The sequence below is a fragment of the Colias croceus genome, chromosome Z (assembly GCF_905220415.1).
Source record: "Colias croceus chromosome Z, ilColCroc2.1".
Lineage (NCBI taxonomy): Eukaryota > Metazoa > Arthropoda > Insecta > Lepidoptera > Pieridae > Colias > Colias croceus.
In genome coordinates this window covers 7,908,211-7,931,460 of record NC_059568.1, presented here as the reverse complement: position 1 = coordinate 7,931,460, position 23,250 = coordinate 7,908,211, and the positions used below count along the sequence as shown (strand labels likewise).

General features: G+C 33.9%; 2 protein-coding genes across 2 annotated transcripts in view; both read left to right on the top strand.

Annotated features, from left to right (window-relative positions):
* LOC123705048 (transient receptor potential cation channel subfamily A member 1) overlaps positions 1 to 10,613 on the top strand; it is a 69,284-nt gene extending 58,671 nt beyond the window's left edge. Inside the window, exons 7-22 of the mRNA XM_045653612.1 lie at positions 211 to 336; positions 581 to 877; positions 996 to 1,235; positions 1,396 to 1,503; positions 1,787 to 1,965; positions 2,157 to 2,436; positions 2,588 to 2,757; positions 2,976 to 3,120; positions 5,057 to 5,155; positions 5,934 to 6,207; positions 6,341 to 6,576; positions 6,685 to 6,891; positions 7,107 to 7,379; positions 7,508 to 7,667; positions 7,749 to 7,879; positions 8,019 to 10,613. Coding sequence (XP_045509568.1) covers positions 211 to 336; positions 581 to 877; positions 996 to 1,235; positions 1,396 to 1,503; positions 1,787 to 1,965; positions 2,157 to 2,436; positions 2,588 to 2,757; positions 2,976 to 3,120; positions 5,057 to 5,155; positions 5,934 to 6,207; positions 6,341 to 6,576; positions 6,685 to 6,891; positions 7,107 to 7,379; positions 7,508 to 7,667; positions 7,749 to 7,879; positions 8,019 to 8,153 — 3,060 coding nt within the window. The 3' untranslated portion in view covers positions 8,154 to 10,613. The remainder of the gene's footprint in view (positions 1 to 210; positions 337 to 580; positions 878 to 995; positions 1,236 to 1,395; positions 1,504 to 1,786; positions 1,966 to 2,156; positions 2,437 to 2,587; positions 2,758 to 2,975; positions 3,121 to 5,056; positions 5,156 to 5,933; positions 6,208 to 6,340; positions 6,577 to 6,684; positions 6,892 to 7,106; positions 7,380 to 7,507; positions 7,668 to 7,748; positions 7,880 to 8,018) is intronic.
* Positions 10,614 to 11,802: 1,189 nt separating this feature from the next.
* Positions 11,803 to 22,932, top strand: LOC123705483. The gene is made up of 9 exons (XM_045654267.1): positions 11,803 to 11,845; positions 12,448 to 12,600; positions 15,068 to 15,203; positions 15,606 to 15,733; positions 16,612 to 16,737; positions 18,243 to 18,407; positions 20,601 to 20,825; positions 22,009 to 22,121; positions 22,759 to 22,932. The coding sequence occupies exons 1-9, from the start codon at positions 11,803 to 11,805 to the stop codon at positions 22,930 to 22,932; spliced, it is 1,263 nt and encodes a 420-aa protein (XP_045510223.1).
* Positions 22,933 to 23,250: the final 318 nt, after the last annotated feature.

Below are 23,250 nucleotides of genomic sequence, written 5' to 3'. Positions count from 1 at the left end.
CATTAACATTAGATTTTAAAAAAACCTTAAAATTTCAAATAAAACTTACTTCTAAGGAGTGTTACAATTTAGTATTTACCCCATATTCCCGACAGATAAGTTTATATTCAATTGAAATTCCTTCCTCCTAAAAAAGACGTCACTTCCTATTATTTTTAATCTGTTAATATTCGATAAATTTCATTATAAAACAATTTCTTCAATTCTTAGGTGGCCGCGCTTCAAGCATTTGCAAAGTACAAGAAATTATTCGACGCGGACCTTGGTGGAGAGCACGGTCGTACCGCGCTGCACGTCGCTGCTATACACGACCACGACTTGTGTGCCCAGATTCTGGTAAATTTTCTATATTTTAAGTATATTTTAAGAGATTTTTTTATAGTGTCTGTACAATCGATGTTCGTGCGTTACTTGATACATTGTGGCAAAATATTGGATGTTAGCCCAAAAGCCAAACTTTATAATTTAGTTAAATTACAACAAAGTTCAAAGTTATTTCTTTAACGGTACTGAAAATAAAATATCTCTCCCTTTTCTTTTATTATGTTTTCGTAAAAATGTAAGTAAACCTCCTTTATAGATATCCGATTTAAATGCGGAGTCGAAACGCCCTTGCAACAACGGATACTACCCAATTCACGAAGCGGCCAAGAACGCTTCATCCCGGACCATGGAAGTATTCCTGCAGTGGGCAGAGTCCAAAGGCTGTACCAGAGAGCAAATGCTATCCCTGCATGATAACGAGGGCAATGTGCCCCTGCATTCCGCGGTCCACGGCGGCGACATAAGGGCCGTAGAACTGTGCCTCAAATCTGGGGCAAAAATTTCTACGCAGCACCATGATTTATCTACGCCAGTTCATCTTGCCTGCGCTCAGGTATTAAACATGTCTTAATTTTATGTAACAGTTGGAAAGGCATCGTATTTCATTATGAACAAAACCTATTCATCAAAAAATTTAATATAGCATTGAAAATTATTTTCACTATTTGCAGGGTGCACTTGAGATCGTGAAACTGATGTTCACAATGCAACCAAAAGAGAAAATGGTGTGTCTAAATTCGTGCGACGTTCAAAAAATGACACCCATACATTGCGCAGCCATGTTTGACCATCCTGACATTGTTAGTTACCTCATTTCTGAGGGATCAGACATAAATCCATTGGACAAGGAAAGGCGATCACCCCTGTTGCTGGCCGCCTCCCGGTGCGGCTGGAGAACCGTTCATTTATTGGTAATAATATACTAAACAATATTATCGCCCTAGGTTTTAATTAGTGCCCAGTTATTCGATACTTTTCTTAACAATACTTCAGATTAAGTTCATTAGAAGTCATATATTATTATGTTTCGGCCACGTTTGTTTTCTTTATTAAACCACCTCTTATTTTCAGATGGAACTTGGCGCTAATCTCGAATTAAAGGATATCAACATGCGAAATGTTTTACATTTGGTCGTAATAAATGGGGGACGACTTGAGGATTTTGCTAAAAAATGCAAAGTAAGACTATACTACCGTAAAACACAAATGATATGTAGAATTTATAATTTAAATTAATTATTTATCAACCGAATATTTATTGCTTCATCTTAATAATTAATTATGCAATATTCCTAACATTAATTATTATTAATGTTAGGAATATTGCAAAAAATTAATAACTTATTAAGATTAAGAATAATCAAGATGCGTTATATTATATTATGAGACTTTTTAAATAACTTTCTTAAAACAAACATATCAAAAGCGATACGTTAGTAGTGGATCATTTTATTCATTAAAGGAACGTAGTGAGAGGAGTCTGGAAGTCCTCTTAAATGAAAAAGATAATACCGGGTGTTCCCCGCTTCATTACGCCAGCCGTGAAGGTCACATTAGATCCCTCGAAAATTTAATCAAACTGGGCGCTTGTATCAACCCCAAGAATAATAACAATGAAAGTCCACTGCATTTCGCTGCCAGGTGAGAAAATTTTATTCTATGGAAAGTGATTACTTCACAAAAGTTCCGAAGTTTTAAATTGTCTAGTAATTAGCTTCCACGAGGCTTTGAAGTCAATATAAACTTTCAATATTGCTTTTCCGCGTTTATGAATACAAATTGGCTTTGGCATATTTTATAGGCCGAAGCGTAATTGTAAAACCTAATTGCAGGTATGGCCGTTTCCACACTGTTTGTCAGTTGCTGGACTCCGATAAAGGAACGTTTATCATCAATGAAAGTGACGGTGAAGGTTTGACACCGCTTCACATTGCGTCGCGGGAAGGGCACACCCGAGTAGTTCATTTGCTGCTCAATAGAGGGGCTTTGCTTCACCGAGACCACAACGGTCGCAATCCGCTCCATCTAGCGGCCATGAGTGGATACACGCAAACTATTGAGCTCCTACATTCCGTGCATTCACACCTTCTAGACCAGTTGGATAAAGATGGCGTAAGTCTCAAAAATGCTTGTAATTACAAAATATTAGACAACTATTGCCACAGTATCAATTATTCGATTATTTTAATAATTTCTTCAAAATTATAAGAAAAGCCTTTGAACGTCTATGATTCTATGAGTCTAATAAATTGATCTGATTCAGAACACCCCGCTTCACTTGGCCACGATGGAGAACAAACCGAATTCCATAGCGCTTCTGCTTTCAATGGGATGTCGCCTCGGCTACAATAGGCGTGAAATGAGTGCTATTGACTACGCTATATATTACAAATTCCCTGAAGCTGCTCTCGCAATGGTCACTCATGAAGAAAGGTATAGCATATCATTTTAAAGTTTGATTAAATAATTTTTGTGTGAGAAATTATTTTACCTATCCCTTATTCCTTATATTACATGGTGAAATAGATGTTATATTAACAAAACACACATACAAAGATAATTCATGCAAGAGTTCTCAGTTGGGTTATCAATGATGAAGGTAAACTATAACTCATATGACACTACCCCAAACAAGAAAATAAATGTTCCAGGGCTCAAGAAGTAATGGCCCTACGATCTCATCGCCACCCCTGCGTGACCTTAGCATTGATAGCTTACATGCCCCGTGTGTTTGAAGCAGTTCAAGATAAATGTATCACTAAAGCCGACTGCAAGAAAGATTCTAAGAGTTTCTATGTGAGTACCTGTGATACGAAATTATAATTCGGTTACCTCAACCACTTCTGATAAATTTTGATGACCATTCATATGTAGTAATTAATTTTTTATCACATTTATTAAAATTAATATCTAAATATTATGTGAATATGTAAATTTAAAAACATATGAAAAAGGTTTCAGGTTTTGTAAACTTACTAGGAGGACTCATCCATTTTCTGTATAAACTGTGTGTATGAGAAATAAATATATTTTCATTTTCATTTTCATTTTTCAATATTATATGAAAAAGGTGAATAACAGGAGTTTTTCGTATTATCTTTGTAAAGTTATATAATATCTTCGGTATTAATTTATTCGGTAAAGGTGAATAACAGGAGCTTTTCGTATTATCTTTGTAAAATTATATTAAATCTCGGTCTTTGCTGCGATTAAATTTTTCTCCGTTATGATTCTTCAATAATTAAGAGGACTAATAAGCGTAGAAATTGATAATAAGGGTTTCAGACATAAGTATGTAGAAATACTTACATGTATAAACTTTTTTTAACTGTGTTCATAAGATAAATGTATGCTTATAAAAGAGATATGTTACCTGACTATATATTTTATTAATTACGAAATAAAAATATACAACATTTCAATATTATCACATCTATAACTTTTATATATTATGTTTGTCGAGCAACTGCCATACCTGACGAGTTATAGGTACCCAGAACTGCAGAGATCTCTAAAGAGGTAAGACTTCAAGATCGACAGTCAAGATGGAATTAAGGAAATTTAATCTAGCAAAACTAGTAAAGTGTGTTACTATTCATGAAACTAAACAACATTGAATAAAGAACAAGCATTTGTCCCGAACGGACGGACAAACAATGTTGATATTGCTTCTGTGTAATTTTCGCATAATTATTATAGGGGAGAGGGGGGCATAATGGGGACGTTAAGGAAAATACACAGTAACATGATCAACGCAATGTATTTATTAATTCAAATGAATCACAACACTTTGGTTACTTATTAAACTATCATTTGGCATAGAATTTGGTGATGTAAATAATCATATCACGTTATAATTTTAATTTTTTGAAACTATTATGAAAACCCCATCGTGCCCCAGGGTAGGGGCAGAATGGGGTACGTATTTATTTTGCGTCACAATACAAGCACATGTGGATTTCTTCTGTATTGTCGTCATCTACACCAGCACAAGATATATGAGCCCACCGTCCACATAATTGACAAGCCACCCAACCTTCCGAAGACCTTAAATAGTGTGGTTCCCGTCAAGGCAGTACATGCACATGGTATCCTCGTCGGTATTCTCTTCAGAAGAGTCTTTTTGGGTCTTCTGTTTCTTAGAGTTCTTCTTTAACTTGGGGTCATTTGGATTAGAACATTTCTTCGTTCTCTTAAATTGTTCTCGTTTTTTCTAACATAACGGGATACCCCATCGTACCCCGTAGCCATGTCCCCGTTATGCCCCAATTCTCACATTATTTTAAATAACAAATCAAATAAAATGAGTGAGGGTTAGAGTATTTTTGTTCAAAACATATCAATAAATAACTTATCTGCAATAACAAAGTAAATACATGATAGTAGCAACATAAACACTTACCATTTTATAAGCGTATTCATAGTCACTCAAAATTACATGAAATTACGTTGAAAATCGTTTTTCCTATTAAAAATCAAACGTGCGCAGCCTTTCGCCGGTCACTTTCAGACTTAAGAGAGATACAAATTGGCTACCTATTAGCGAAAACAAAACACATCTAGACCGTATAGTTTTCTGTAAGTGTGGATGGCCCCGTCGTGCCCCGCGTCCCCGTAATGCCCCCCTCTCCCCTACGTAGTTTTGGTTCTCTGTATGATTTAAGTTAAAATGTTTATATGCATTATAAACAACAATCTACAATGTTCAAATAATGATATTTATAAAATTTAGATCAAATACTGCTTCTCCGCCCTATGTCCTCCGTTAAAACCTGAGGATGGGAATAAGAAACCGGATAGCGCTATAAAATCACCATTACCAGCCCTAAACGTAAGTTCTATACTGGAAGTAGATAATACATTTTTAATATTTGTTTGCTCCGCCACAGATAAAATACTGTTTCGAATACTACCAACATTCGAAGCTAGAGATACAAGCGCTCAGACAGGCGCTCAATGACCCAAAGTTTCGGCCTGAACCGTTGTGTGTAATCAACGTGAGTGCTGTCACCAACACACGATGATGCTTTGCTTGATTATAATCTACTCACAATTTTATATCAGTACTAACGTTTTTAAACTGTATAGTCACATGCAAAATGGTTTTATTTTCATCGACCCCACTGAAATAACTCCAAAATCTTAACACCATTTATTATTTGGTCTATGTAAATGAAATATCGATGTATGTCCACATATTTTCAAAGTCACTAACTTCAATTGACCTTAGCGAACAAATTGCACCGAAGATCACGGAACACGGTTAATTTCTAACTATTTAATGAATAAAACAAATCAATGCAGAATATGTAAATATCGATGTGCCGTTTCAGATACGAGCACAACAGCAAGCTTTCATCACCTGTGTGTGGGCAAGGTTTATTTGTGGATTGTTTTTTTTTTTCGCTTTTTATCGTTCACATGTATATACACTTACACGCTATTATAATATATCGCCAGAGCAAGCCTTAAATCATGATTTTTTTTAAAGGGTAAATTGTTAAAATTATTTATTAAAGTTTTAATTACTGATATCTTGTTTTGGCGATGTACAACAACAACACAAGTTGATCCTTGAGAACAGTATTTTATTTTTTGTAAATTTCCAGGCAATGGTAGCTCATGGTCGCGTTGAATTATTAGCACATCCGCTCAGCCAAAAATACTTGCAAATGAAATGGAACTCGTACGGAAAATACTTTCATCTGACCAATTTGTTATTCTATTGCATATTTCTTGTGTTTGTGACCCTCTATGGCTATCTCTTAATGAAAGGACCGTCTGATACTAAGAAACAGATGAAAAACGTATCGGAAGTTATAAACGAAACACTAAGCGGTGAATTTGTGCTCGAGAATGAAAATAATACGAACAACAACATAAGTAAGTATATAATTCCTCTATCATTATCCTACAATGTGTATGGTATAAGTGAAATAAAAAGAATAAAAGATTCACACATAAGTATAAATTCTGATTGATCATTGACATCAATTATATTGAAACTGTATTTCAGGTAAAATAACAATATTTCCGTTCACCTTTGCATTCGAAACCATGGTAGCATTCTACGTAAGCAGGGTTACGATCCTGTCCTACAACTGTGTTTGCCTGATTCGAGAGCTGTATAACATAAAGCAACAGAAATGGCATTACCTTGCTGATCCATCCAATTTTGTTTCCTGGATATTATACGTCAGCTCCACGCTGATGGTTTGCCCCACCTTAGCTTCTCATTCGACTGATCTGCAGGTAAAACTTATTATTATCATTAATGTAATACAATAACTATTAAAATCTATAAAGTACACAATAATTTCTATGTAAGACATGACTACATTTGTCTTTTTGTCATTACAGTATTCTGCTGCATCGATAACTATGTTTTTATCCTGGTTTGGACTACTTCTGCTCTTACAACGCTTCGACCAGATCGGAATCTACGTAGTGATGTTCCTGGAAATCCTACAAACTCTGATCAAAGTGCTAATGGTCTTTTCCATTTTAATTATTGCATTTGGATTGTCATTCTACGTACTGCTGTCAAAAGTTGGTTTGGCTCTTACGGTATCTACCCACTAGCGAATTATTTTTTGCACTGCACTTAATAAAGTACAAATATTGAATCCCTTTCTTTCAAAGATTTTTTATTCATGACGTCATGAAGTTTTGTGCAATTTTTCTAATTTAAAAGCGTGTTGCGAATGATAATAGCTACCGCGAAATTAACTGACATTTTTGGCTTGGCGAAAGACCTAATGTGTACCTTTGGGCCTTTACAGGGAAATCATCTGTCTTTTGGAAGCATTCCCATGTCGCTGTTGAGGACATTTGCCATGATGCTTGGTGAAATTGATTTCGTTGGTACATATGTGCAACCGTACTACAAATCTGAATCTGAAGTGTTTCTACCATATCCTTTAATGACGTTTGTAATACTAGGACTTTTCATGGTACTCATGCCAATTCTGCTAATGAATCTGCTCATCGGTTTGGCTGTTGGTGACATTGAGAGCGTTCGGCGAAATGCTCAGTTGAAGCGTTTAGCTATGCAAGTGAGTGAAGTTCTGCATTTATATTCATAAATAGTATTTCATTTATCGCTAATCATTTCACTTGTTCGTAGACTAGTCAATAATATTGTAAGGTATTAATTTTTTTTACGATATTTTCGTGATTTAAGGTTGTCCTGCACACGGAGCTGGAAAGAAAACTACCCGCTTTTATTTTGGAGAAAGTAGATAAATCTGAGGTGATTGAGTATCCCAATACTAGCAAGAGTAAACTGGGTTTCCTCGACACTCTTTTGCGTAAGTGGTTCTGCAATCCTTTTACCGAAGACGGTAAGTTAGCACGGTAGACATCATATTGAAAACTTCATAAGAAATGGAAGCATTACCAAGATTTTTTTTATATTTTTACAGCTGGTTTGGATCTTGTACTTGAGAGCAGTGATGATTACATGGCATGTCAATTAGAGAAACAAAAATTTCGGCTCCGTGAAATAAGTCGTGTAGTGGAACAACAGTACATGTTACTGAGGCTTATTGTGCAGGTATATTTTATCATTCTGACGCTCGCTTCCTTGTTTTATTTTTCGTTTTGAAGATGTAAAAGAAAGCTAATGTAATGAATAGTTTGATCCTTATTAGTAGGTATAATGTAACAATGAGCATACTGTGTTTTTGTTTTAGAAAATGGAAATAAAAACTGAGGCGGATGATGTGGATGAAGGAATCATACCAGGCGAGTCTCGCTTTCCCCGCTGGAACTCCCCTCGGCTCCGCCAGAATGCTCGCCCTCCAACTAACACCAATAGGGTCGGCTGATGGTACATTTTAAATACACCTAACCGTAACTTAGTACTTTGTACAAATTTACATACAATACGGTAGGCTGTACCTGAAAAATAAACGGTTGGACCGTCACGCGTCTAAACAGACAACCGGCATGTTAAATAATAAATGATAATGAAATGATTTAAATATATTATATTATCTTGATATAAATTTTAAAATACAATCGCTTTCTCTACATACTGTTAGTACCCCATAATGAGAGAAGAACAAACAAAAAAAGTGTAAAAAATCTTCGTATCTCAAGTCTGACAGCCATTTGAGATATTAAGATGCTATTTTCATCTGAAATAATACCTCTCATTATGGAATACCTTTATAAAACAATTAAGTATTTCTTCTATCTATTAATTCCTCCTTAGTTTCCATAGTAGTGACCATCTTACACAAAAAATATAAAAAAAGTAGATTTAGTGTAGATGTGTAATTTAAATAAATGTTAAAAATAAGTATATTGCATGTTATGTCATGTAAAATTAAGATGTATTTTAAAATGATTTTAGTATTTTATTAAAAAAATATGTATTTTAATGAATATTTTATTATAAATGTTATTTTTTATCTAGATATTATTAATGTTATATTACCAGATCTTCTTTCATGCTTTCGTTCATTTTGTATGAAAAACAAAAACATCAAAAATAAGAAAAGTAGAACATTAGTAATTATATAAACAGTAAAATATTTATAATATAATTGGCCCAGCGCGACCGTGGTAAAATAATCCTTAAATGTTACATGTTGATATGACCTTGTGCTGCGTACAAATGTTTCTGGAAACATTTGATTATTTTAAACCCCTTAAGAGTTCTTCTTAATTATGACAAGTAGAAAGCATAATAAAAAAGTAAAAAAAAAGTATTGTAAATAACAGATCATATTAGTATTAGAGATAAATGATTGATAATGATTATTATTAATAAAATGAATATATATTACAAAAAAAAATTAGAATTTTTATATTATGTGGATATTCATGTTTGGGTGTGCCTTTGTAGAGAATGTATTTTTGAGAGAACGATTATTATACGTGGATTTGTGATAAGCGAACTCTAAGTTCTTTGTATTTTAAAAAAAGCTTTTCGGTGTTTTTAATTTTGAGAAAATTAATACCATTTATCACGCTGAAAAAAAAATCACGACTCGAATCATATAAATAAGAATAAGTGTTTACAATAATAAAAAATGAAAAAAAAAAAGCATAACTTTAGACAAAAATGAAACACTTCACGAAATTTTAAATAAGAATAATATATGTAACGATAACACTTTTAGTTTAAGGTAAATGTCTAGAAATTATAAAGACATCATTATTGTAGGTTCAATGAAGTAAATAATAGTATATATTATTTGTAGAATTATGGAAGTATAATTGGCCTCTTATATTTTTAATGTTAAAATGTATTATATTATAAAATATGTACCTTCTTTATGTCCGGCCAGTTTGATAGAGAATCAAATGAATTATAACATTGGACATAATATGTTGTTTATTTTTTGGAAAATTGTAAAAATTACAATTTATTCATCTGAACATTCACGAGATAAATGATATGTCATTAGATATAATCCTTTTAAAACCCTTAATTCATGATATTCGTGTTTTAGGTATCATTGATGTTAATTAAAAAATAGAATGTAGTTGCCAAATATTATACCTGATACATACGAATTATATTAAAATTACATTGTAATATTAAACTTAATAGTAATTTAGTCATAAATGATATTTGTTTATTTTGTCTAGTTGTTTGTATGTCGTCAATTAATGTCTAAATGTTATACAATTGTGGTGTTGTACAAAACTGAATTTAAATGTAAGAGCTTTTAGATTGGTGTCTGTTATCGATGTAATTTTATTTAGATTAAGTACATTTCCTTTAAATTATTAGCTTTATGGATCATTATTAATCTCTTCTTTGTACGCTCTCTTTTCGCGTGGATGATAACAAGCTGTAACATCAACTTAATGAAAACTAAAACAAGACAATCTTTATTCTTGATTATATTTTTCGAAATTGATCACTTAAAGTAAACTCATTTCCTCGGCTACATATTTCTTTGTCATCATCTTAAATTATTAAGAGAGCACACGAAAAGATGTAAGTCAGTGTTAAACTTTAAGCGTGAGATAGTCTTATATTGAGTGTATTCTTTCATTATTCGTTGATATACCTAAGAATAAATGTAATTTAATGTTACTAACAATGAATGTCGTAGAAAAATATGTGTCATATTTATAAAGTTAGTAGTTTTATTTAAACATATATATTATTGTCTCTTTTTTATACTTTTGCTCAGTCGTCAGCCAAATCAGCTTTTGCCGGTTTAAAAGTTTTCCTATGTTGTTTAAAATATTGTATTTTAATTTAATACTTACTAAGTCGTCGAGCACATTAAAATAAGTTTAAATTATTTGTATATTCTAGTCTTTCATCGTTAATTATAATATTATTTAATGACTCGATGTATATGTTTAAGTTTTGTGTTTTTTGTTCAATAAAGTATGATTTTTAATCTTTAAGTTATTTTACTATCTTCCTGTCTTCATCATTGTAACCGCTTGCATGTCTTTTTCCTATATTTATTTTCAATACCTAATTAATGTAAGTCAATAAAATCATAAGTGCCAAGGAGGCTAAACAAATAGTAAAACTCTTACTATACATTCGTTTTCTCTTGCCTATTTAAACCGAAATAAATAAATTTCGTCCATTAATTGAGAAACTTACTTTTTGATAATTTTACAACCTCCATTTTTGAGTTTATTATAAATTTTGTTGGTTTGCTTACTTATATACAGGATGTCCCACTATTGGTATACTAAGCGTGAAGGGACTTGTAGTTTTGCATACACTGATCACGTAAAAAATACTTAAACAACAAAATTACATCAAAAATTTTTTCCTGAAAATACATGTTTTCTTCTCTAGCTTCGCGCAGCCGGCATATACCGCTTCGCTAATGTGAGCATTTTGTATATCAAAACATAATCTTAAACGATAGCTCACGTGCTGGTAGCAAAGTTGGGCGGGTTGCTTGTTATGGTTGTACACATAGAGTTTTAAGAATTCATCTATTTGGAAAAAATGGAATTTTATAAGTATTTTTTACGTACTCAGCGTGTGCAAAACTATAACCTCCTTTGAGCTTAGTATACCAACAATGGGACATCCTGTATATCCTTTGTAGCTAATGTGTTTTCCAACACAATTTATTTTACCTGGCAGAGACCGCAATTAGCGGTAAAAGCCAGCGTTCCGAACTGGTGACCTCGGATGCGTGCAATAAACACACAGTCAAAGAAATAGTCATCAAGTACGCATTGTCACCATCAAATTATAATAGGAGAAATTTAACACCATTGTTCCCCTTCCCGTTGTAATATTATAAATTGAACGCGAAATATTTTTCTCATTTCAAATTCATAATATTGTATTGTTAAGTAAACGTGCACATTATGACGAGAATAAAATGTTTATTCGTGTTTTACGTTTTTCTACATATCTGCTGTTGCATCGAGGTAAATAAAAATAATATAGCAGCGTTTAATAGAGGTATCTTGAATTCAATCCCGAATTTAAATCAGAGTGACTTTAAAAGAGCTTTTCGCGACAGACGCATGGATTTCCGGTTCTGGACGCCTGCGCAAAAGGAAAGTAGGTGTAAGTATTTCCATTTGATACACAACATGTAGGCAAATACATGTAGGTAGTTAATCTACCTATGACGTTAGTTCATATTACATTACCTTTAGCAATTTAGATTTCATGCATAGTTACTGACGATGCAAGAAACTTTGCTCATGTTTTCCATCCAATTAAAATCCACTGCACATTTAGAATTATGATGTTAATATGGAGTAGGTACTTACATTTTATATGCATTTAATTAATTGCGAGTCTCTTTATATGACTGACTGACCCTCGTCCCTCATTAGCATGCATGATGGAATTGAACAGAATATGGGAGCGAAAGCTTATTTACTTCATTAACAATATCTCAATTGTTTAATATTATTTATGTTAAATTTTCTCTTGCGTAAAATGCTAATGCAGATCTCTTGCGCGAAGGATATAAATGTGATCAGTGCAGACAATAAAAAAGACCTTACAAATAATTATCGATGTTTTCCGCCATTACGGTGATTATGGAAAAACATTTAGGTCCTAAACTATTCGTGATGACCTCTACTCGCTCAACGCCGCCCATTGTGAAGAGTCATCACATTTACTAGTCATGCTTACGTAAACCCTTTCTTACATAGTTCTATCCCTGTTCACGGTTGTGACGTTCCCGAACGGAGGATGCTCTGGTGCTTCTGGGGACAACGGGACCTGCATGACAGCGAGGGAATGCTCCGCGAGAGGCGGCTCCGCGAATGGCTACTGCGCGAATGGTTACGGCTTATGCTGCATTTGTACGTATTATCCTCTACTAGCTGTGCTCCACGGTTTTACCCGCATTACTCCGCTCCTGTGTGTCTCAGCAAGATGATAATATAATATAGCCGAAAGAATTTTTCAAATCTGACCAGTAGTTCCGGAGATTAGTGCGTTCAAACAAACATACTTACGTTGTTAATTTGCACATCTATTACATCACCACTGCTCGACGGGTGAAGGGAAATATCATGAGCAAAGAGGCATGTCGAATAATCGAAAGTTCGACGACATGAGACATCTACCAACCCGCACTTGGCCAGCGTTATGCTGTTACTACTTGAGAAGTATTTTCATAGAATACCTATTATGATAATATGTCACAACTTAGTATCTATGTTAATAATGTTCCAGATTTGGTTTATTTTTTCATTGCGTAAATGGAATTAATGCATCCTTATCCTTACTAACATTATAAATGCATTTTTTTTGTATTTTTCTTTGTATGTCTGTTTCGCGTCTCAACAAGGTGATTACAACGAATGACATTTTCATCCTCGTGAAAATTTCCCATGGGAATTTCCTTTGACAAAACGCGCGACGCGGGGAAAAGCTAGTTTTCTTCTAAAATAAGGATAGTTTGAGCTACCACATATGCATTATGCAATAAGAATTATAGTGGGAGTTGTTTGAATAGTAGTAATATTGTAATTTAGAAATGCCAAATGTAGGTAAAAAATATAAAATATCAATTATGAAAGATGTGGAATATGAAAGTGTAAAGAATCATTTTTGATGAAAGTTCATGCGACTTCGCCTTAATAGAACCTTATAGGTGCTCGCATGATATTCAAGTAAAAAAATAGGACCCAAATTAATTATAATCTATTCATAACACGCAATATGGCGTCACCAAACAACCAGGGACACATAAATCTTTTGTATTCATATTTAAAAAAAAGTCTGATAATAAACATTAAACATATCTTTTTATGTTCTATGCTGTTATTGAACACTTTTACTGCTCCTTTATATTCGTTTGCGAAGTCATAGTCTATAATTATAGATACAGTTGCTTAAAATGTATCCTCGACTTTTTGTAGTCGTATACTACATTATTTTATAAGTCAAAAGTAAGATTAGAAATGTACACGGAGATTTAATTATCTTAATACTCTTCATAAAAACAGCTCAAAGGGAAACGGTTGGTATATTTACTCGAGTCTCTTCTCGTGTAGGCATTTTCATAGTTATGGAGAATGGTGTCATGGTAAATGAATGAGTATTTAAACCTTAGTACTGATTTTTAACCGCCTCCTTCATACGTTGGTTGACGCGTAAGCGTAGCACCGAGGGGTCCTGGGTTCGATTCCCGGTGCAGACGAAGAAAAAAAAATGTCTCGGTCTGGTAGGACACAGAAGGCAGAAAGAAAATCGATCAGTGAAACAGATGTATAATGCATCTGCCCCTTACCCCACTAGGGGACACGGGACTTCACTACTATACTGATTTTTAATACTACATTATGATATCAACTTTCTTTTTCTTAAAATATTTTTTTATTGTTAGGTAGATATTCTGTCACTTCTCCTTGCACAAGTAAAACATAACTCCCAGTAAAATAGGTCAATCTCATAATACTATCCTTTTAACTTACCATTGTTATTTACTATCTCAACTTATATGAATACCAACAACTCATATCGTACAAACCGCACATCCACAAAGCTCAGTATGACTTTTCAATATTACATCTGTATTGATTTAATAGCTTCCACAGTTCGTAGAACTAGCTGCAGTTAGCGCCTTTGCATAGCAATTATTCATGATTTTCCAGAAGTTTCATACGCTCCAACTGCGCTGAGTTACAATTTCCCTGAAGCGAGGTTGGTTTACACAGTTTCCTGACAAGAAGCCTTATGTTATTTCTTCAAATTATAAATTCAATATTCAATGTAAATAGAACTAGCTTTCGACAAATCTTCCATCCATTTTCTTTCCACTGTTCAAACAACTTTGACCTACATATTTAACTATCTCCCTTATTTTATTAACCGACTTCAAAAAAAAGGAGGAGGTTATCAATTCGGCCGGTATATTTTTTTTTTTTTTTTTTATGTATGTACACCGATTACTCCGAGGTTTCTGAACCGATTTACGTGATTCTTTTTTTGTTCGATGCGGGATGGTGTCGAATTGGTCCCATAAAAATTTTATTCGGATAGGCCCAGTAGTTTTTATTTTATGAGCATTTTTGTCTGTAGGTATTTGTAAATTTTGCAAGTGCAAGTTTGAAGTCGGTTGTTTTTAACGCAGTTATCACTTGTCAAAATCAAAGTCTCCGTTAAATCATGGGATGCATTTCATAACGGAAAATTGTTTGGTGCTATACGAATACTAAAACACACAGACAAACAAACAGACTTTCACAGTGATCAAATTATTGTTACATTATTATGTAGATAATTCAGACTATTCGATATAATGTTCACACTATTTACCAGTCATGACATCTTGCGGGAGTACAACGTCGGAAAACGGAACATACTTCGTGAATTCCGGATACCCCTCGCCATACGACGGCACAAGTTCTTGCGAACTTACTATCAACAAGTCCCATCCGAGTGTTTGCCAAATCAGGTAACTAACCAAAGTATGTCACGTTCTACATTATTTATCGGTGCTATATAATATTAGCTGTGCACTCCTGTGTACGGACAAGAAAACTACATTTGTTTAATATGCTGAATTTATTTATTTTTAATACACATGGTACTCTCTGTCAGCTTCATTACACAGTCATAATTTGCGATTTGCAAGATTAAATTGACTTCTCCAAGACAGGCTTTTATGCGTTTATTATTTCTTAGTTAGCTTTTATCTTACCCCCGTGAAGTTTTATATTAGACTATTCTAATTTTATTACATTATAGAATAAAATAAATCTTATACTACGTAGACTTTCTTTATACTTCGCACTCGACTTAACTATAGAACTGCGACATTGGGAACATTCTAGCGAATTCTTTTGTTTCAATCTAGATTGGACTTCGATCGTTTTACAATCGCTGGTCCAGAGAAAATGAACCACGTGTGTAATCAGGACCAATTCATTGTGTCCGGTGGTAATCCGATTCCGGCCATATGTGGGATGAATCAAGGAAATCACAGTTGAGTATTCTTTTATACAATCCATACAGTTTTAATCAAGAAAACTCTATAAACTGGAATTACAGAAGAACACAATATAAAGAACATAATATCTATATGATATGTTAAATCGACAGTTTATAGATATGTATTACTTTAATGCATTTAATCTATAGTTAAATTTAATCGTAACAAAGTCAAAGGTAGTGTGAATGATGCATTTCAGGAGCTTCATATTGTTTCATATTTTTACGATCACAAGTAAGAAGGTAAGTATGATGAATAGTTGGTCGGCTAAAGCCTCTTTCATCGTGTAAATATTTATGGTTCCCATTAAAGTTAATTTTCTTCATCTTCCATTGAAATGTTTTATAAAACAATAGGTAATACTAATATTGTTCAATAAAACTTTATCTTGAAGCCCAAAAACTATGAATTAAACGCTTAAAAAATCGACGCTGGTTTATTGAGGCCAACCACGACTTACATTCACAGAATGTTCTTTAATCCGAATTCGTAAATCCGAAAAAACAGATGGAATTTTAAAACTGCAAATACGGGAATAAAATCCACAAGTTTGCTTTAGAGAAATGGATACGAATGCAAGCAATGTCAGTAAAACTAATATTTATTCTTCTTATACAGGAATTTTTCCATCGCACACGAGTTCCATGTATCTACTATGTCTGAAATTATATCGTAGTCGTATACAAATATATATCGTATCGTATATAAATTGTATCAAACTGCTTATTAGGAAGCACTGTTCATTTATTTCAGATCTAATCAATATTGAAGTAAATGTATTTCCTTAATTACTATTAATTAGCCTAGTTCCATGGCATAAATCAATTTCCTCTGTATATTCAATGATGTATCGACACAAAACTAATTTCAGTGTACGTCGACGCCGGTATAGGAACAACAAATCCGGTGAAGTTGACATTTGTTACAAGCGGCAACTCGTTCGAGAGAATATGGAAGGTAAAAGTGACGCAGATACCTTGCGACACTATTTACAAAGGTAAATTCATTTAAATCTACATCTACATTGATACGGATTACTTTATTTGATTATTTTATTATTACAAATGTGTAGGTGCATTAGGGGAAGACGTTTTCAACGCAGACAAGAAACCATGGGCGTAGCCACGGTGGGGCAGGGTGGGGCGATTGCCTCACCCTGGCTTTGACCTGGAAGGTACCTAACCAAATCTAAAAATTGATATATCTAGGTACTAACTACTAAGCATAATATCCGTAAGAAAATTCACACTCGATTCTCGAAAGTCGACATAGAAAATGCGACCTTTCAAATTAGTATTATTTACCTCTAAATTGATTGACTAAAAAATTGTCATACGTCCAGCGGCCAAACGGCTGAAGATAACACATTTTTGAATGACACATTTTTGGATCTATTTCGTGCTGTGGTAGGTGAACAATTAGGTGCTTTGAATAAGAATAATTCGAATAACGAATTACACACGAAAAAAGAAAATAGTTGAGGCCTTCGCAAATGCCTTCGCAAATGCCTTCGCAAATGCCTGCGCAAATGCCTTCGCAAATGCCTTCGCAAATGCCTTCGCAAATGCCTCTGCAAATGCCTTCGCAAATGCCTTCGCAAATGCCTTCACAAATGCCTTCACAAATGCCTTCGAAAATGCCTTCGTAAATGCCTTCGCAAATTCCTTCGTAAATGCCTTCGCAAATTCCTTCGCAAATGCCATCGCAAATACCTTCGCAAATGCCTTCACAATTGCCTTCGCAAATGCCTTCGCAAATGCCTTCACAAATGTCTTCGCAAATGACTTCGCAAATGCCTTCGCAAATGCCTTCGCAAATGCCTTCGCAAATGCCTTCGCAAATGCCTTCGCAAATGCCTTCGCAAATGCCTTCGCAAATGCCTTCGCAAATGCCTTCGCAAATGCCTTCGCAAATGCCTTCGCAAATGCCTTCGCAAATGCCTTCGCAAATGCCTTCGCAAATGCCTTCGCAAATGCCTTCACAAATGCCTTCGAAAATGCCTTCGCAAATGCCTTCGCAAATTCCTTCGCAAATGCCTTCGCAAATGCCTTCACAAATGCCTTCGAAAATGCCTTCGCAAATGCCTTCGCAAATTCCTTCGCAAATGCCTGCGCAAATGCCTTCGCAAATGCCTTCACAATTGCCTTCGCAAATGCCTTCGCAAATGCCTTCACAAATGTCTTCGCAAATGATTTCGCAAATGCCTTCGCAAATGCCTTCACAAATGTCTTCGCAAATGACTTCGCAAATGCAAAGGTTCAGATATCTAGATGTGACTTTGGGTACATACAGTTGCTAGTAACATATTATTACTTTTTATTGTTTCCCCACCTGGAGCCCATGGCTAGCTACGCCAATGTAAGAAACAGTTTTAATAATGATTTATATCAAATCAAACAAGCCTTATGAATCATGTATCATGTGTGGCAAATGGTATTATAGGTATTACAATTATTGTTTTATTCATTTCACATTAAATATTAAATTAAATAAATGTTTTAGCGGTCGAGGGATGTCTTCAATATCACACCGGAGTGTCTGGTCAGATAAAATCTTTCAACTACGACCCCGCATCAGGTCTGCAGTTGAGTAACCAAGATTACGGCATTTGTATACGGATGGAAAGAAACTTCTGTGGCATACAATATACTGCTTGTCCAGATACAGGTAATAATGAGCAAAAATTATGGGACTAAAATATCATGATATCTACATATAAATTACTAGCATTCCGCCCGCGGCTTGGCCCGCATTTTCAAAGAAAAACCCGCATAGTTACCGTTCCCATTGGATTTCCAGGATAAAACCCACGCTATGTGTTAATCCAAGTTACCCTTTATATGTGTGCTAAATTTCATTGTAATCGGTTCAGTATAGTATTTGCGTGAAAGAGTAACGAACATACACATTACACATACACATCCATCCTCACAAACTTTCGCATTTATAATATTATTGTAGTATTCACGCATAGTTAAGTGGTTTCGACCGTTCTTAACATATTGGTAGATTGATAAAGTATAATATTTTATATTTTTATATTATGTACTTACTAACAGCTTTTCCTGGTTTCGTTCGGGGAAAATATAACACTCACAAACAATGTGCCTATCTATTTGTTAAACTATTTGTGCAGTTCAGTGGATCTAGAAATTTCCTCCTTACAACTATATTTATAAAATAAATTTCTCATTTATCAAATTAGATTGGCATTATATTCGTTAAGTGATTTCTTAAATATTTTTAATAGTAGTTAAGGGATAATGGAATCAGTATAGACTAAAGACTATTTCACACGTCATACTATAAAATATAATATGAAATGTAATCACGACCGTAACTCATTTATTCCGCATAAAGTTGTTAAGATGTACTAGTTGGAAACCTAACTAAGCCCCTTTGAAAGCTAGTCTGCTGAGAAGTTATATCTGAGAACAGATTAAAAGACGTAATTTAAAAGTTTTCAAATTATCCCACCTGAAGATTGTAATAAGATGCAAGAAAAGCAATAAGACCATTTAACGTTTTAAAGATGAAAGTTCACTATGTTTTATTGTGAATATTAATTGTAATTTGATCAAAAGTTTTGCAATAAACACTCCTGTCAGTTGAATTGTAACTAATTTAATATACAAGTTTCTGGAATATAAGATATAAAACATGTAATTTCGTCTTACGTCTGTTATTGGAATTATAAAACTTTCTTATAATTAATTTCGTATCTCGTATTTGAATATCTACCCTTTTGTCTAGATACTAAGAATTTTTGAAGATATCTACTTAAATGTATGTCCTAAATCATTACAGACAATATAACACTAGTACTTACACTTAAAAATATAGGTACTTTAATTGTTTCAATTAACATTGTTTTGTTGAAGCGTATATTCTACTACATACAAATATTAGATATGTATTTACAATAAAATATGTATCCACGAAGTAGGCGAAACTTAAATTTTCATATGAAAATGGTATTCATTAATTTCAAAAAACTTAAATTCGAACACTTAAAAACAGTTTTAATGTTTCGTTCCGGACTGAACTATGGCATTTTACAGAATAGCATCGCTGGTATCTGAAACACAGTGAAGATATTTTACATTTTTTAATTCACATAGTTTATCTGTCATGAAAAGAAATTATTTTATTTTATTTTTTTATTTTCGAACACGCCACATAAATGACAAGACCGAGATTCTAACGTAACACTTTGATACTTTACCCTGTGATAACGAGAGACAATAAAACGGAAAAGGTTACAATAAGAACAGCAGTTTTCTATAAATAAAAGTAATGAGGCTGAAGAAACACAAACTGAATATATGAAAAATGATATTGAGTGTGATAATATTGATACTCGTTTAATAATGTATGAAGCATGTGAAGACAAAACTATATACAATATATTTATATGGAATCATTGGAAACTCGGTTCATTCGTGCTATGGAGAGGCACTTCACCAATGCTACCCACGTTTTGTGGCTAACAAATCTTTACTGTTAGAACCAATTACTTTCAAAAAGACAAAATCAAGAAAGTCTCCTAAAACTGGAAGAATTATTTCTCTTGGCAGTGAATCAGTAGTTGTGGAAACAATTAGTGATTATTTGCCGAAATATGCGGCGAAACTATCGCATAAAGGACATAACTGTATCTCCGCAAGATATTCGAATAATCGTGCACATCCGAATTTCCACGCGGCTGAAACCGGCGGCTTACTAAAAATAGCAACGTTAACAATAAAATTAACGGAATAATTATATCAACAAAATATAATCGATAAATCGATGCCGTCATTTAACGTTCCAATGTTATCTCACAAAATATCAGTCAACTAATATTAACGTATGTTTCAGTCAACAATCGATCCCGGTCATTCACCCTGAGTGGCAACAGCAACGGACCGGTCAATTCCATGATAGGATCCGGTGTGGGGCCCAACAATTGCGCCAACGATTGGCTGCTCATACCGTGTGCAGCTAATGTGGGTAGGATCCAGCCAGCTCAGGCTTTATGCACGGACAGAATCTGCGGTGGAACGTTCTCGGCCGATTTGTCTATGCAATCCGCCTCTGTACTGAGTAAGTTAAAGATTACAACGTCTCCTAGCCTAGCTATAAAAAAATATAGTTATAGAAACCATTTTTACAAATTAAAGTGTAAAGCCATGTGACTTAAATGTACCTAAAATAACTTTCTATTAATTCGTCGAAATAGTTTCTAGCTGATCAGTTATTGAAAACATCGTGAAGAAAAGCTTCTTTATTTTTTTAGACATTCATAACTATCGTGAAATTCTAGTGTAGCGAAAGTCACATGAAGTGATGTCACATCAATGTTATACGATAATAATATTAAAAGGTTAGGTAATTGTTTTAACACAATTCCAAAGAATAATTAACATGAACTGTTTGATCTAATTACACGATGCCACTAAATGTTTCTTAATTACGTATGCCACACCCTTGAGTATTAGTGTATTAAACAAATGAAGGGCGGGGTAATTTCCATATTGGCGTCTCACGGGATTGTTACACTGACACTAGTTATGTTTAAACTTTTCTAACTGTGAAAATTTGCGGCAAAGTTTAATTGGCCGTATGGCGAATGCATGCAATTATAAACAATGTCTATGTATGTATGTAGGAGTAAAAACAAAACATACTCGTATTTTAGGCATGATTCACGCTAAACCGAGCCGGAACAGTGTAATAAAATCATGCCTTACTTTACTATTCATTATTCAACAATTGCGTCCAAAATCGGTTCAGTTTTAATAAATTTATTATTTTATACGTCACTTGTACCATCGAAGCCTCTTATTTTCTCGGAGGTATCGAATCAATTGCAACGAAACGTCTAGAACTCGGAAACAACATTTTCTATAGTACAGGTCTTCACTCCGGCCGATGCCTATTGTATTCGTTATCGCAAACTATCAAACTTGATGTTCGGTCACTTAGGTTCAATTTAGATAGCAATAGCTCGAATGATGATTTTTACAAAGACATACACGTCTTATTTGTACGATACTTAAATTACCACTCAAGTTAATGCTTCAATCGGACACCACTTACCTATAACTAAAGAACTTCTCTAAAGAACAGAACATTAAGTTGTTGGATTTGAACCCAGTAAGCTTACAGTAAGATTATATTCTGTTTGTAAAATCTGACGGAAAATATATTTGACCAGGCTGAGCAGCTAGTTTGAGATAAATCTATTAAGTACTATTTGTATATACATAAAGTCTTTTCATTGCAGGCACAGTCAAACCATTCCGTCTTTGGTTTCATACAGACAACGTCGAAGCGCCTGTGGACGTAGATAACAGAGGATTTTGCCTCAATTATGTGCAGCAACCTTGCACTAACAATGTGATTTAAATAAAGGAACTTTATGAAATCTTACGGTGATTTTACTATTGACCACAATCCTTCTTAGCTTAAATACGCATTCAAAAACTTATCTAGTTTTGTTATATAATTGTAGAACGAAAATTACTCGTCACGATTATTAAAAACATATTAACATCAATCTTTATTCGTCTTTTTTGTCAGCGCAAAGCACCCATATCCTTAACACTTTTTCGCTATATTTTTTGAACAAACACACAAGATACTTTGGCAAAGAGCCAAGTTAAAACACAGGCTACCTTTCATCCTAGTTACAAGGGGACATAGTTGCATTTTATCGATGCTAACATTATTGAAACCTTTATGTGGCTTTTCAAAACTCGTTTCATAATGCAACGCTATGTTATTACGTGAAACATTAAATTGAATTAGTTTTATTCAAATATAATATATGCATGAAGCTCCAACTAAACTATTAGTATTTCTATCGTTTGTTGTAAAATACAAAATTCTCGCTAGCGTAGCCAATTTCGTAACCCAAACATTTGAATTCGAGTATAATATAAACTATTACATAGATCTAGTGAATATTGCAAAAGTTAATGCTTACTCAACGACTACAACATAAACCACAAGTTTATGTAAATTTGTTTCACAGTACATCGCTTTGATCGCCAGTGAACTAGAAGATACATACAGCAGAAGCTTGATTCCAGAAATTATGAGTAGCACTCACGCGGCCATTGCAAACGATGTCCGAAATAAAAGGAGTAAAACTGAAAGATTTATTATATCCATGTTCGCACATGAAACAAAAAAAGGCTTTATGTAGTGTCGGTTAAATGCCAATTTGGCGCGAGCTTCATACTTAGTTTAAAAGTGCACTAAGGTTTAAAATTAACTTAACATAGTGATAGAAGATTACATTATTCGCATTATTGAGAGTAATGTGAAAGATTTCATATTACATGTTATAGCAATAAAAGACTACAAAGTATCAATAAATTAAATAAGTACTTAATTGGAACATAACTTCACACTAACCCTTAAAGGTGCACGAAGGTCTAGACAAGCTCCAAGAAAAAGTTGGCCCTTGTCCCATAACAGTTTACTTGATCCTTTGTTCGAGCGTAGTAAAGATATTATCACT

Coding starts and splice junctions, on each gene's coding strand:
- LOC123705483 (XM_045654267.1), top strand. CDS start 11,803: ATGGATTTCCGGTTCTGGACGCCTGCGCAAAAGGAAAGTAGGT. Junction 11,846..12,447: donor TGCGCAAAAGGAAAGTAGGT/GTAAGTATTTCC, acceptor TTTCTTACATAG/TTCTATCCCTGTTCACGGTT. Junction 12,601..15,067: donor TTACGGCTTATGCTGCATTT/GTACGTATTATC, acceptor ACTATTTACCAG/TCATGACATCTTGCGGGAGT.